This window comes from Rhinolophus sinicus, chromosome 12 (assembly GCF_057876585.1).
Source record: "Rhinolophus sinicus isolate RSI-liver-muscle chromosome 12, RSI-T2T, whole genome shotgun sequence".
In the NCBI taxonomy this organism is placed as follows: Eukaryota; Metazoa; Chordata; class Mammalia; order Chiroptera; family Rhinolophidae; genus Rhinolophus; species Rhinolophus sinicus.
Genome location: NC_142512.1, coordinates 15,564,410 through 15,580,639, shown reverse-complemented (window position 1 = coordinate 15,580,639; position 16,230 = coordinate 15,564,410). Strand labels below are relative to the sequence as shown.

At 45.3% G+C, this 16,230-nt stretch overlaps 1 protein-coding gene across 4 annotated transcripts in view; it reads left to right on the top strand.

The window, feature by feature from the left end:
* Window positions 1-4,277: 4,277 nt before the first annotated feature.
* The window catches only part of NLRP1 (NLR family pyrin domain containing 1), a 41,122-nt gene continuing 29,169 nt past the window's right edge, over window positions 4,278-16,230 (top strand). For all 4 annotated transcript variants that reach the window (XM_088801983.1, XM_019718116.3, XM_088801982.1 and 1 more), the window contains exons 1-4: window positions 4,278-4,468; window positions 4,824-5,156; window positions 11,444-13,046; window positions 16,058-16,228. In XM_088801983.1, the coding sequence (XP_088658109.1) occupies window position 4,468; window positions 4,824-5,156; window positions 11,444-13,046; window positions 16,058-16,228 (2,108 nt within the window). In that variant the 5' untranslated portion in view covers window positions 4,278-4,467. The remainder of the gene's footprint in view (window positions 4,469-4,823; window positions 5,157-11,443; window positions 13,047-16,057; window positions 16,229-16,230) is intronic.

Here is a 16,230-nt window from a genome sequence, read left to right as displayed (position 1 = left end):
AAGCACCAGAAACAGACAACTTCAAAAACTCAGCTCTCTGAAGGTCCTCTGTTGACCAAACTTATGAAGCTGTTTAAAGGCACAGAAAGTACTTCACTGCCATCTCGTGGCCAGATGGATAAAAAGGAAATAGATCAAAAGGCATTCAATGTACGCAACTTTTCTTAGCTGATATTGTGAGCCAGGGCACTGTTTTAGGCACAGGGAGTACAACAGTAAACAAAATAAGAAGACTCTGTCTTCAGGGAGCTAATATTCTATTGGCAGGTGATGGTGACAGAAAGTAAACAAATAAACAAGGGGGTGAAAGGTGCTGGGCAGAAAAATAAAACAGGGTAAGGGGCCTAAGGAAGTGTTGAGATGCAGGGCTGCTTTATTGGAGGCAAGGTAACAAGCCTTCTGGCTATCTGGAGACAATCATTCCAAGAGGATGGAAAAGCCAGTGCAAAGGCCCTGGGGTGAGAGTATTCTTGGTAAATTCAAGTAACAGAAAGGGGATGTGAGGGGCTGGAGCACAGGGAGGAAGGAGAACAGAAAAATATCAAGGGCCTCGTGAACCATTGGGAGGACTTTGGCTTTTACTCAGAATGAAATGGGAAGTATTGGAAGGTTTTGAGCAGAGAAGTGACCTGACCTGGTTGGTTATAAAAGGGTAATTCTGGCTGTTGGACTAAGAGTAGACACTCGAGGGCAATGTCAGAGTCAGGGGTAACCGTTAGGAGGCAGTTGCAGTGATCTGGGTAGGAGACAATCGCGGGCTGCATCACGGAGGTATCCGTGGGTACAGTGAGAATCAGATTCTGGACCCATTTAAAAGATAGCATTGGCGGGACTTGATGACAGATCGGGGTGAGGTTTGAGAAAAAGAGAGGAGTCAAAGAGAACTCCAATGCTTTGGGCCCAAGCTGTCACTCACTGACATGAAGAGCCTGTGGGCAGGGAGGGCTGGAGGGGAGGCAGGACTGGGTGAAATCAGTAGCTCCAATTAGGGGTGTTCAGTTGGAGAGGATTGTGATACGCCCAAGTGCAAAGGTTGAGCGGTTGCTAGATAAAGGCTCTGGGATTCAGAGGTATGATCTGGGCTGGTCAAGAATCCATGGGCACAATTATGGTCTTGAGCCTGAATGAGGCCACTGGGGGCGTGAGTGCAGCTAGAGAAGAGGAGAGGTCTGAGAGCAAAGCCTGGGGCTCTGGGGCATCTAGTGCACCATCCACAACCAAATCCCATTATCAGGTCTTACTCCCTTGTGATCGGGGAAATTCAGGTTCAAACAACAGAGAAAGGCTCCTTCCCCCATGTGGGAGATTGCCACAGGTAAATGGTGCTGCCTGCTACCTCCGTGTAGCCAAGAACGTGAGGGAGTGGTGCTCCCTTAGTCCCAAAGGTGAATATGGTTACGAGACGAGCGGTTTGTTTTGTTAACCATAAAGAATTGAAGCTGTAATACAATTAAAAGTTTATTTGGAGTCATAAAGGATTTGAATCCAAGAGAGACGCAGATTCAGATAGCAACCCAAAATGTGCTCTAGAAAGAACAAAAAAAGTCAGGGTTTAAATAAAGGCAAAAACTACAATGAGTGTACTTCTTTCATGCAAATGAAAGATTGCTCGCTAAGTTAATAGGAATTGGTTAGCTCCAATATGCAAACAAAGGAGGTGAACATGACAAGGAAGGAAGTAAAGTCCATATGTGTCCATGTGGCGGTGGTTGTTCCGGGATGTTTATGGCTCCAGGATAATTATGACCTTGAGCTGAGTTGAACAACAGGTTTAGCCCCTCTGACAACTGAGGCACAAGGTGTGTGTAGGTACTACTTCTTTAATATCCTCCTGACGATTTTAAGTGATGTTCTTAGCAATGCTTATTCCATTTATTTTTTTCCCAATATCAGATGGTTTTTACTAAAATGTAAAAGGTGCATAACCTCTGAATTCTGCTTCTCGGTCTCTATCCCAAAAGACATCAGCATTATCCCAAAAGGCACATGCAAAGACATTCACTGCAGGGTTCTTTTGTATGCATCCAGTATTACATAATAAAAAAAAAAGCATGCTTTATAATAAAACATATGGTGTGTTACAACAAAGTTACATGTCTTATATAGATGTGGTGTGTGTGTCTGGAAGGACATAGAACGTACTAAGAACAGTGGTAAACTCCATGAAGCCATGTCTGTACTGCTGACAGTTTTCATGACGAAATTGAATTCATGTGTTACTTGGAAATTAAAATTAAATAAAAGTAATATTTTAAATTACTTCTTCATTACATATATTATCTGAACATCAACGCCATGCAAAGCACTGAGCTACTTTTCTGGATACAAAAAGATAAGACTCAGTTACCTGCCTTCAAGGAACCCACGATGTTAAGATGGTAACTGCTGTTTCTCGACCCTCTGCTACGTTCCAGATCCTGTGCTAAGCATCATCCTATTATCCTATTTATTCATTTACCCGTCATAGTAATTTGAGGCTTGGCTGTATTTCCTTACTTTACAGACAAGATACATTGGTTCGTCCAAGGGCTCAAGGTCACAGTCAGCTGGTGGCAAAGACAGCCTCAGAACACAATCCTATCAGATCCAAAACCCCTATGCTCTCCATTGCACTATTCAGCCTCCAGGTACAGATACCTGAACTGCCAGGTATCTGAGATATGCTTAATGAACCATGGAATGGAAAGCAGGAAAGGCTTCATGAAAGAGGTGACATTTGGGTTGGACCTTGAAAAATGAGTAGGGTTTTAGGAGACAAAATAAGAAAAAGGATAGGTCAACCTGTATTAAGCACCTATTAAGCGCTCCAGCAGCTGTGCTTACTGCATTCATGTGCATTATTTGGTTTCATACCCTAGGAGGTAGGCATTATTGCCCCTATTTTACAGACATAGACACTGAGGCCCAGCAAGCTAAGCGACTTGTCCAAGATGACAAAACTGCTAAAGGCAGAGCTGAACCTTCTGACTCCAAGTCCCATATCCATTCCTCCAAACCTTGCTGGCCTAGAATTAAACGGAATGTGTTAGAAGAGGAAAACTCCTTGGCCCGGGTATCCAGAGATCTGGCTCCTGGTGCCAGCTTAGCTGCTGACCTGCTGTATCATCTGAGCAAGTCCTCTTGCTTCTCTGGGCCTCCACACCGCATTCTGCTGGCCCTCTTGATGTGCCCAAAATTAAAGGATAAGTCAAGGATTTCCATACTCCGTGCTGATAGCTTAGGGGCACTAAAGCGAACATGATCGCATCCATAGGTCAAGAAAAACAGGGACAGGTGACTGGGCCCCCAAGGGTTTTGCTTGGCTGGGGACATGGGTAAAGACAGACACTGGAGGAGTACATTTCTCTGCTACTGTTCTGCTTGATCAGCCCCTCTCTCCTTGGCCTTGACCTCCAGGCCTTCACAGTCTCCAAAGTTACCCAGAATTCTAGGAGACCTCTTGTGAAGTCACAAAAATATAAAAATATAAATCTTTGGTCTTTGTCTCAAGTTCCTGGCACACAGCTCCTAAAACCCTTGGGATCTCTGGAGTGACAAGAGAGTGTTTTGTGTGCTGGTGAGAAGACTGGGGCTGGGGGCCTCTAGATAACTTCTGAATGGAGGCTGGTCACCAGAAAGACTGAAGCACTATGTCCAGGAAGAACAAATCCACCCTGCCTATGTAATGAAATCTCCATAAAATCCTCCAAAACTTGCAGTATGCACCTCTTGCATCGGGCTGTTCCTGAGGTCTATCCTTTCTAATCAACCAGTAAGCAGTGTTTTCCTGAGTCCTGTGAGTCATTCTAGCAAATTACCAAATCTGAGAGGTGGGGCGTGGGGAGCTCTGAATTTGTTACCAACTTGAACAGAAAGATGGGCAACCTGGGATCTGAGGTGGGGAGCAGTCTTGTGGGACTGAGCCCTTAAACCCAAGGGTCCTGGCCTGCCTCTGAGTAGTTAGTGTCACAGTTGAGTTGTAGGACACCCAGCTATTGTCCAGAGAATTGGTGCCAGAATTAATTGGGGTGAGGAGGAAGTAAAACACTCACACCCCTCCTTCAGGCCATACCTCCCACCATACTTGGTCTCAGGACCCTTTATGGAAGTTTCAGATCTCTCTGATCATCACACCTCTTAGGGCAGCACTTTCTACTCCTGGCAAGTGTGGCTGTGGAATGTCCTCCAGTGCACTTACAGGCCATTTTTTATAAACGTCCTGGCCACTCCCTCCTCTGGCCACACACCCATGTGATTTCCTCTGGGTGATCTTTGTTCCCGCTCTGGCTAGGTGAGACTCTTCTTCCTGTTTGTGTCCCAGGGTATCAAGAGACCTGGGAAGGGGCAGCTCTAAGCTCATCCCTGGGTTCTGAAAGCCCACCATTTTCTCCACCTCTCCCACCACTCGATCTCCTGTCAGGATCGCAGCTCAAAGCTTGGTTGCAGGCGTCCAAGTCCCAGGAGAGGAAAGACTAAGGAGCTCAGAACAGTGAGTTTTCTGAACATTCTATCTTCCCATCCTCTCATTCCTGCCCCTTCACACTCCTGACTGACCCCTGGCTCCAACCCAGCAACCCAGTAACCTGACCTCTTCCAGTGTCTCCCAGCCTCCTCTGGGCTCCTGCTTCCTATGCCTTTTCCTACCAATCCCCTTCCCTCCCTTCTCCCAACACCATGTACTGGCAGATGCCCTGGGTTTTACAAAAGTGAGTTCTGAATCCTGAATAGGAGTTTACCAAGCAAAGAGAAATGACCCTAGTGGGACTCTTGCATTGGGCAGAGGAAGACTGATAGTCTCTGCCTTCCTGATACCCCTAACCACCCACCACTTACCCCTTCCCCAGTGAACATCCCCAAGAACCCCCGATCTGGGGCAGAGATGGCCAGTGGAGCAGACATAGTCAGTGGAACAGAGATGTACCTGAAGTCGGAGGTAATGGACGAGGAGGAGCTGAAGGGGCTCCAGCTGCAGCTGCCTGACAAGGAACTCTGTGAGCCTTCTCCCGGTGGGACCTCAGCTCAACCAGAGAAGGCAAGTGGCATGGAGGTGTCCTCACGCATGATGGCTCGATACGGAGAGCTGCAGGACCGGGACTTGGCACTCCACATCTGGGAGGAGCAGATGAACATGAGTGAGCCACATGCTCAGACCAGGAGCCTGATGGTCTCTGAGTCAAGTGAGTAGACAAATCTCCCTCTGCCTGCTGTCCATCTCCCGCTGCCCGGTACACATACGGAACCCCCCCCCCCCCCCGCTCCATAGACCTTTCTCTGGGCAGTGACTCCAAGATCCAAGCCCATACTAGGCTGGAGTTAAGAGGCTTGCTGGGGGAGCGGTGACCTTGCTGGACCTCATTTCCAGCTAAGTGCATTCTCAGCACCCCATGTGGTCCTCACATTGCCTAGGAGGAAGTGCCTAGAGGGCCAGAGACTGGAGACTGACAATCAGAAGGCACCAGCAGGAAGGGTATGGGTTTCAGGCCCAGCTCCCAAGCAGGCACTTGCCTGACCTTGTGCTATAAGCATAGATGGGAGTCGGAGAGAAGCAGGTCCCAGTCCTGGCACTACCACATTGGGCAAGTCGCTTCACTGCTCTGTCTTTCCATCTGTAAATGGGAGAGTAATATCCTGCCTCCTGGACTATATGAGGGTTAAAGAGATCACCCATGTTAGACATTTAGCACAGAATCTAATTCCTAGTGGGTGCTCAATAAATAGGAGCTCTGTGCTATTATTGCTGCCACTGCTGATGTTATTAGTATCAGCAGCCATGGGTGGCAGAGGCTCTTAGCCCCACGTGGGAGAGCTGAGGCTCAGAGAGGAGTCATGACTTATATGGGAAGGTAGAGACAGAACCAGGACAGAGATGCACATTTCCTGGTCCCCACATTAGGACATTTTGCCCAGTAGTGTCAGGGCATCCTTCTCTGATGAGCATCTGGAGAGGTTGGGGAGGGCTGCAATGGGTTCACTGGTTTCTCCTGACCTATCTTAGCGAAGACAGGGTCTCTTGGTTTCTTGTTTCTTCTTGGTTGAAGAACCCCTGTTTAAGTCCCCTGGTTCCTGCCCCTCCCCTCTGGCAAGCCCCCAACCTCCTCATCTGCTTCTCACAGCCCAATATCCTCCATTCCTCTACTCCCCAATTGCACGCAAGCAGTAGGCCCCCATGGGGTTCACCTCCACCATGGTGCTGAAATTCTGTGACCCTGAGTTCCTGAGGCTCCTCCAGGACTTAGAGAGAAAGAATTAGAAACCCTGCCTCACACATCTGGACATAGGTGGAAAGTGAGGCTTACTATGTTGGCCCAAGGGCCCCAGGTGTAACTGCAAACCAGCCAGTTGGGTCTCACCCATGTGAGCCTGTAGCTGCATGGGGACCTGGGCAGAGGGAAACTACAGAAAAAAGAATGAGGAGCCAGGATTCGGTTGTGGGGTCAGTAGGCCTAGGAATAATCTTGCAGGAACATTTCAGTGATGAGATTACAACCACTCTGAATTGACAGATGGGTAAACTGAGACCTATGCAGGCCAGGCAGTGAGCGTTACCCAACAAGATGCCATGTGTGACATGGTCCTTGTCCAGATTGTAATCTCGGTAGACTCAGAAGGTCCTTGAAGTCAGGGTGGTCCAGAATGTTCCAAGGGGAGAGGACTTTGTTCTCCAGATGAAACCCAAGAGGAAGGTAAGCTTAATCCTCAGCCCAAGTCAGTTCCCTCTCCTGACTTCTCTTATTTGGGCCTCCACCATACTGAGTCGCCCAGGTTGTAAATCTCAGCTACTCCTTTTCCTCTTCAAAGTCCATGCTCACACAGCACTTGGAAACAGAACCAGGACTGGAACTTAGAATCACCCATTCCTGGTGCAGTGATTTCTACCTCCACCCTGCTGCTGCTTTGTGAAGGTTGCCAGCCCCGGCTTCCCTGTGCTCCTTTTCTCTTTCCTTTCCTTTTGTGCCAACTTTCACTCCTCCTGCTCCCAAGCCCTGGTCACCAGCTCAAGCTCCATTGTCTGATATAATTATAGCTACTCCTGCTCTCTTTTTGTTTTCATTTGCATTAAATATTTTCTCCATCCCTTTCCTTTAGAGTATATGTGTCCTTAAAACTGAAGTGAGTCTCTTGTAGGAACATATAATCAGGTCTTGGTTTTTGGGTTTTTTTGTTGTCTGGGTTTTTATCCATTCAGTTGCTCTAGTCTTGTGATTGAAGAATTTAATCCATTTACATTTAAAGTAATTATTGATAGATAAGGACTTGTTAATTATTTGTCTAGTTATTTTATAGTTCCTTTCTTTCTCTCTTGCTGTCTGTCTGTGTGATTTGATGATTTTCTATAGTGGTATGCTTTGATTCTTTCTCTTTGTCTTTTGTGTATCTACTACTATAGGTTTTGCTTTGTGCCAATCATGAATCTTACATAAAACATCTCAAAGTTAAACTGTCTACTGTAAGCCGATATCAACTTAATTTCAATCACATACAAAAACTCTACTCTTTCACTCCATCACCCATATTTATGTTTTTGATGTCAAATTTCCATCGTTTATATTGTATATTCATTAGCACTTTATTGTAACTATAATTATTTTTAATACTTTTGTCTTTTAACCTTTCTACTAAAGTTATTTACATACCACTATTACAGTATATGATATTCTGAATTCGACTATATACTTACCTTCACCAGTGTGATTTATACTTTCACATGGTTTCCAGTTACTAATTAGCATCCTTCTATTTCAGCTTGAAGAACTCACTTTAGCAATCCTTGTAAGTCTAGTGATGATGAAGTCCCTCAGCTTTTATCTGGGAAAGCCTTTATCTCCTTCATTTCTGAAGCTTTGCTAAGTAAAGTATTCTTGGTTGACTTTTTTTTTCCCAGCACTTTGAATACATCATCCCACTCTCTCCTGGCCTGTGAAGTTTTTGCAGAGAAATCTGCTTCTAGTCTTATGGGGGGGTGGGGGGGGGGATGTTCCCTGGTATGTGATGAGTCATATTTTTCTTGCTTTTTTCAAAATTCTTTGTCTTTGATCTTTGACAGTTTTATTACAATGTGTATAAGTGAAGTATTTTGGGGGTTGAAACTGTGTCAGGACCTGTGAGCTTCATCTACCTAAATGTCCATATCTATCTCCAGGTTTAGAAAGTTTTAAGCTTTGATTTCTTTAAATGACTTTTCCGACCCTTTATATCTCTCTTCTCCTTCTGGGACTCCCATAATGTGAATATTATTTTACTTGATGGTGTCCTGTAATTTGCACAGGCTTTCTTCACTCCTTTTAGAATATCTTTTTACTTTTTTCTCGTCTGACTGGATAATTTCAAATGGCCTGTCTTTGAGATCACTGATTCTTTCTTCTACTTGATCAAGTCCATTGTTGATGCTTTCTATTACAATTTTCATTTCATTCATTGTATTCTTCAGCTTCAGAATTACTGTTTGGTTCTATTTTGTGATTTCTATCTCTCTATTGAACTTAATTTCTTCATGTATTGTTTTCCTTATTTCATTGAGTTGTCTATCTGTGTTCTCTTGTAGATGAGCTTCCTGAAAAAAAATTTTTTTTTTAATTATTTGCCCAGTAATTTGCAGCAGATCTCCATTTCTTTGATGTCAATTACTGGAAAATTATTGTGTTCGTTTGGTGGTATCATGTCCTTGATTTTTCATGTTACATGTAACCTTATGTTGATGTCTATACATTTGATGAAGTACTTGCCTCTTCCAGGCTTTACAAACTCATTTTGGTGGGAAAGACATTTACCTGTGGATGGGTGTGATCATGCCACCTAGGTGGGGTATGACAGCTCTGGTTTGAGGAAGGTTCCAGTGTCATCCTTGTGCAGCTCCATCAGCTGGGGTCAGTGTCAGCAAAGATTTCAGTGATCCTCAATGGCTAAGACTGCTGCAGAACTCTTCATCGCTTTTTCTCCCACAGCGGAGGAACCAAGAGGATCCCTCTTGGCACTGGGTCCTCCTTGCACACACCCTCAGGGTGATAATAGGTGTCTCACGCAGGTGCACATAGAGTGGCTTCAGAGCCAGAGTATAAAGCACAGGCACACACAAAGCATCCAGGACTCTGGAGTCCAGGGCGTGCATGTAGAATTAGGCGGAAGGAGGCTGGTCCCAGGGCAGTACAATAGCAGCTCCTTTTTTAGGGAGTGCAGTAGTGTCTCTCTCCCTATAAAGTCCACTGGGGAGAAGACCGTTAGTTTCCTAGGTGGCAAAAGCTGCCAGTGTCCACTGAAAAGCAGACCACTGGGTCCAAACTGATGAACACTACAGGGTCCTCTTCAATGAAAGCTGAGGTATGGCAGCTGTGTAGGTCATTGAGGCACTCAACAGCAAAGACTGCTGGATCCCTCTACAGATCATGCTATCAGGTACCACAATAGCACCCACCACTATAATGCTGATACTGGTAGCCACTGCACGTTTTCTTTGTTCCTAGCTATTTCAAGCCAATCTTCCAAGCAATACTTTCTGTCCAATTATTCTTCATTTTTGCTCCACTGTGTTGGCTTAAGTTCTTAATTGGACTCTTGAACCCTCCCCAGGCTATTTTTATTCGTGCATAGCTACCTAATGTTTTTTGTAGGAGGGGGAAACTGGTATCTCCTATTCCATGATCTTATTAAATTCTAAGGGTATTCTTCAAGTGGTAATCTTGAACAAAATAATATCCCAACAAAAGTTTTGTAGTGAGTGCAAAAACTACATGGTATGAATTTTGACATATGAAGAGTGCAGATAGGTAAAATTAATGTGTAAAGGACATGAAAGTAAATATTTTAAGCTTTGTGAGCCATATTGTCTCTATTGTAAATAATCAACTCTTCATGATAACCTGAAAGCAGCCATATATAATACATAAACAAATAGCCGTGGCTGTATTACAATGAAACTATTTATGGATGCTAAATCTTGAATTTTATATGATTTTCACATGTCATGGAATATTATTTTGATTTTTTCAACCATTTAATAATGCAATAATCATTCTTAGGTCACAGGTTGTACAACAGGTGGACAGCTGGTTTTGACCAGAGTTTGCCAACCCCTGGTCCAAAGTGTAATATTAAAAATGTAACCTGTTAGAGGTATTGGTGATAGGGGGAGGATTTTGAAACTTTTACTAAATCAAGAGGAGTTAGATACGTGGCATGCTGACAGATCCTTTGAAACCAGGATATAAGGGAGAACATAGCACCAAGAAGACCTAAGCCCTCTCTTGGCATCTCAGGCAAACACGAGACCTTGAGTGGGGTGACCCAGAGTGGCCCTCCTGGCAGTCTTAGAAGATTTTCACATTGCCAGAAAGGTTCTCACAAGAAACAATTAAAATGGATCTACAGGTCATAATTTCAGAAGTAGGGGTGGACCCCTGATATCTTAGTCTCATCAAGCTAAAGGTGAAAATTGGCCTTGTATACTCTGGACATCCAGCAGGTTTCCCAAGATGAACTGGGCTTCAGGATCCCAGATGAATCACTTACATCATCTCACCTAAGATGAGAAGTGAGAGGCATTCAAAATATGTCAAGAGGAAGAAGGGTTGTAACAGTTATTCCACTTAGAATCTGACTCAGATATGAGCTTGAGGTCCCTCCCTGGGGGACAATCCCTGACATGTGCTCAGCTCCTCAGTTCAAAAAGCACTTTCCTGACTGTCTAGGTGATTTCCCCAGACCCTAAGAGCAGACCTTAAGACAGGGTTGGAGTGCAGGTGGCTTATTTGAAAAGTGGTTCCCTGGAAGCACCAGTAGAAAGAGAAGTGAGACAGGGAAGAGGGAAACCAAAGTAACCTGTGTTATGGAGTAGTTTACCCCTGTGAGCAACTGAGATTCAATGCACTGAAAATCTCTAGGAGACAGTGTAGAACACACCTCAGAGTTTTCTCTCCTGGGGGCCAAGGAACTGCCATCTGTCATTGGTAGAAGACTCTTCCTGGAGCATTAACTCACCCAGCATTTCTGGCCTGTCCTGCTCATGGACTAAGAGAGACCGCTCAGATAGACAACCACAGGTGCTTACAAGAGGATACCCTTGGCATGTGCTTCAATGGTGGGTACAGAGGGGGTGCTGTCAGGAACCAATTGAATCTGCTACATCATCCATTATCTCCTTCACTGTACCATGACCATGTATAAGGAGATATCATAATCCCCATTTTATGGATGATAAAGCTGAGGCTCGGTCATGAGTTTAATGAGAACAGAAAGTGGTAGAAATCACACAGGACATATGATTTGCTCAGGTCAAGACTTGAGCTGGGAACTTCTCACCCAGAGCCCATGTTCCTTTCACTGATGTGGCAAAAACATACAAGTATCAGAAGCCAGAACAGTGGGTAGCTTGGAGTGGGTGCCTTAAAAACTTGTTCAATGAAGGAAGGAAGGGACAAATGAACAAACGTATCCTATACCTTTATGTTCCATCTCTCCCTCCCTTACTTAGAAATCCCAGAAGAATACCAGAACCAAAGGAAAGAGAAGCCCTGCCCCATACAGTCATGGAAGAATGAGAATTTCCAACAAAAATTCATCCAGCTGTTACTTGTACACAGATCTCAACCCAGAGACTATAAGTTCCTGTTCTGGGAAGGAAAACGTGAGATGGTGGTAGAGGAGCAAGGACATTTGATTGGGATGGGAGACTTATTTGGCCCAGGCCTGAGTACGCAGAAAGAGTCTCGTACAGTCATACTGCATGGGGTTGCTGGAATCGGGAAGTCAACACTGGCCAGGCAGGTGAAGAGAGAATGGGAAGAAGGCCGGCTGTACAGGGACTGCTTCCAGCATGTTTTCTACTTCAACTGCAGAGAGCTGGCCCAGTTCAAGGCAATGAGTCTCAGACAGCTCATCACAAAAGACTGGGCTGGCCCCACAGATCCCACTGGACAGATCCTGTCTCAGCCGAAGCAGCTGCTCTTCATCCTTGATAATTTAGATAAATCGATGTGGCACTTGAAGGGGCAGAATTCTCAACACTGTCTGCACTGGAACCAGCCTCACCAGGTGCCCACACTACTGGGCAGTTTGCTGAAGAAAACTTTACTTCCCGAGGCATCCCTGCTGATCACAGCTCGGATCACAGATCTGTGTAAGCTCATTCCTTCTTTAAAGCATCCACGCTGGGTGGAAGTCCTGGGTTTCTCCGAGTCTGCCAGGAAGGAATATTTCTTCAAGTATTTCACACATGACAGCCAAGCGATTAGAGCCTTTAGCTTTGTTGAATCAAACCAGGCACTCTTGACCATGTGTCTCATGCCCTTGGTGTCCTGGCTGGTCTGCACTTGCCTGAAGCAGCAAATGGAACAGAGGCAACAACTATCACTGACATCCCACACCACCACAGCCCTCTGTCTGCATTACTTTTTCCATGTCCTCCAAGCTCAGTCTCTCGGGACTAAGCTGAGGGACCTCTGCTCTCTGGCTGCTGAGGGTACTTGGCAAGGAAAGACCCTGTTCAGACAAGGGGACCTCAGGAAACATGGGTTAGATGAGGCCATCACCTACACTCTCTTAAAGATGGGTGTTCTTCAAAGGCACCCCACTTCTCTGATCTACAGCTTCATTCACCTGTGTTTCCAGGAGTTCTTTGCAGCACTGTCCTGTGCATTGGAGGAGGAAAGAACCAGAGGTTTGAGAAAGTTGACAGACATGTATCAGACAAATTCTCCATTTGGGATACCAACCACATGTTTCCTATTTGGCCTTCTGAGTGAGCATGGGGTGAGAGAAATGGAGAACATCTTCAAATGCAAGCTATCTCAGGAGAGGCATAGGCAACTGCTACATTATGCTAGACAAGAGCTCCGGCGCAGAAATTCCTCCCTGCCACCATATTCTTGGCAGTTGCTCCACTGTTTGTATGAGATTCAGGATGAGAAGTTCCTGACACACATGTTGACCCCTTTCCAAGGAACGAGGGTGTACATCCAAAATGATATGGAGCTCCTGATGTTCACTTTCTTCTTTAAATGCTACTGCGCGAAGAGTCTTCACCTGAATGATGGTGGACAATACAGACAAGCACAGATGCCCTCTGATGTCGTTCTGTGAGTACTTCCCCCCTTTCCTCTCTCCAGCTTCTCTGTCATTCCACCATCTTGGACACTGGAAGCATTCTCACTAAGCCTGGTCCCAGGGGTTAAAGACTGAGGTCACCAGTGACTTCTAACTGCCAAGTCTGACCACCATTCTCTGTCCTCCTAGATCCTCTGCAGCAGCGTCTGACCGTGTGACCTGCCCTGCCCGCTTCTGGGCATATTGTTATGGCCTGGCCTTGTTCTGCTGCTTCTCTTCCTGCCTCTGTCATGACAGCCATTTTCTCTCCTGGATGCCCTTCCACCATGATGCTGATGTCAGCTCCCCTCCACACAACCCACCTGCCTCTGTTTCTCTCTCTTAACATGTTTTCCTCCAAGCAGCAGCTCACTCAGCTGCTTCAGGCACCACCTTGATGGCTGTGGACTATGACATTGACCCAGAGATCTACTCCATCACCTCAAAATATATGTGTCTGGAAAGGAGTCTCTATTTTTTCCTGCAAAACTGACTTCCTTGTTTGTGTCAATGATGCACTATTACCTCAGACACTCTGCCTAAAACTCACCATCTGAATATGACAGAGTAGCTTTCTCTAACCACCCTCCAACCCCAGCAACACCATCAACTTCCCCATCCAGGTTGCCCCACCTCAGTGGCAGTACTGATCATTTAATACTTTTAGGTGTCTATCTCCTCTTCAGATGATTCAGTCCATAAATATTTGCTAAACACTGATTTTATGCTGGGCCCTACAGATCACAGATTAATAAATCACATCCCTGCCCTCAACAAACTGAAAATCGGGAGGAGAAAACAGATATCCATCCAACAACTAGAATACAGTGCAAAGCCTATGATAAAAGAGGCATGGACAAGGTGGGATGGTGGCCCAAAGAAGGGAGTGATCACACGAGTGGACCAGAAAAGGACAGAATCTCAGAGGAAGAAACACTGGATTTGGGTTTTTTATTTTCAGATTTTTTAAGTTTTTTTCTCACAAGAAACTCATGTACTTTGTAGAAAAATAAGGATAGTAAATTAGCAAAGAGGTGAAAATATCAACCAGAATTTCATTACTCAGAAGTGACCATCATTAGGAATTGGGGTATATCCTCTAGCCTTTTTTCTATGAACATTTCTAGAGCAAAACTGAGCTATACTGTATATTTTATTTTATAGTCAGCTTTGTTTCTTTATTTTTATATTAAGACTCTCTTCTCATGTGTTGAAGTAGCCTGATACAACATCATTTTGAATGACCATATGATATTCCACAGGGAAGGTGCCACAACTGATTTGACCATCCCTCCATTTTGAGGTACTTAGGTTATTTCTAGTTGTTCATGGTTATAAAGGTGAACTGGTCCTTAAAGGACCTGGGTACAGGTGTGGCAAATGCTAGTGGCCTTCAGAAGTGTCCTGTACAGGCACAGAGGCAGAGGCCAGGTGGGGAGCAATGGGGCAAGGCAAGAGTGTTTGCAAGGGACAGGGGTAGATGGAGCCTGGAGAGTGTCCCATGGGAAAGTCAGAGGCTGCAGCTGCTGAGGGGAGGGAGACTTTAGAGGTGTCGAGGCAGGCAAGGCAGAGAGAATAGCAAGGAGGCTCCTGCAAACAAACAAAAAGTCCAGGAAGAAATGATGAAGATTAGCCAAAGGCTGTGGGAAAGGACAGGAGGACCAAACCAAGATAGTAAGGATGGGGAGGGCCAGGTATCTGGTTTATAATTAAGCAATGTGCATTTTGAATAATAAATGTTTTTTTCTTTCAGTCCCTCTGATTAAAGATTAATGATGGCAATTATTGACCAAAATGAAAAGTTTAAAAATGTATTATGCAAATTTCCCAAAATGAAATACATGTTTTAAAGAAATCAAATAATTAAACTTTCAAATGATGAGTTTTTGGTACCATTGCAGCATGTATATGTCTGGAGCTGTTAAAGCTTAAATTTGGGGGATACTCTGTAATATCTTGACATCCTTACAAAACCCTCTCCAGTAGGAACTCTTGTCTCCTTCTTGCAGCTGAGGAGACTGAGTGAGCACAGAGAAGTGGAATTCACATGCCGGCAGCTGGCTCCACAGCCTCTGCTCCTCACCTCTGCAGGTTCTACAGACTTGGGAGGAAAGGTGACTGGAATGGGGGACATAATGGGACATATTAGGCCAAGGTGCCACTCAGCTGTCGAGGTGAGCTATCTGGCAAAAAAATAGAGATGCCAGTCTGGAATTTGAAAGAGAGTTTGAGTCACTGAGCCCAGCAGTAGATGAAATCACTAAAGCAGTCTGTGAAAATGGAGAATTTAAATTGGTGGAAATTATACAAGGCAGTGAACCCTAACACTCCCAGAAAAAGCTCATCATCCTCTTTCCCCAAGCTGCAAAATTCTCTCCTGGGACATTCCCTTTTTGCCTTGTCTCTCTCCTTGGGACGCTCTTCATGGTCTTGCCATCTTTGGAAGGATAGGGTCCCATACAAGTCAACCTGGACAGCAGTACATATAGTCATATACAACATTCCCATCACAACATCATCTTTAAACCACCTCTCCCAGAGTCTGGTCCCTCCTCCCATCTCCTCCTTTCCTCTCTGAACACTGGGACTACAGAATATATGTGCCAAAGGAAAACAGGCATGTCTGCATTGAAGGGAGGAAGTTTCTCTGCATCCCCGAGTTCCTCCTCTGTGCCAGGCCCTATGCCAGTCTCTGCAATTAAATGATGGACAATATCTGCCCCTGACCTCAAGGAACTCCCAGACTGAGGCAGAAATGGATCCACAAAATGAACACTTCAGTATAGTATAGCTGTACAATAAGGAGCCACACTGAGGAGGGCACCTAGCCTAGGGTGGCAGGAGCAGAGGGACAGTCAAAGAGGCTAGTCATGTCTGGTGATAACATTGCCCATTGCAGCCCGGCACTCACAGGGGCAGAGCCCCACTGTGTCGTGCTGGGCTGTGCACCTAAGGCCCTGCACACACAGCTCACATCTCTCCTGTCCCTCTCTCCCTTCCTCAGGTCCAGCTGGGTCCCATTCACAGATGCCTGGTGGAAGATTTTCTTCTCCGTTCTCAAAGTCAGTGGAAGCCTCAAGGAGTTGGACCTGAGTGGAAACTTCCTGAGTTGCTCTGCAGTACAGAGTCTTTGTGAGGCCCTGAAATGTCTTCACTGCCGCCTGAAGACCCTGCGGT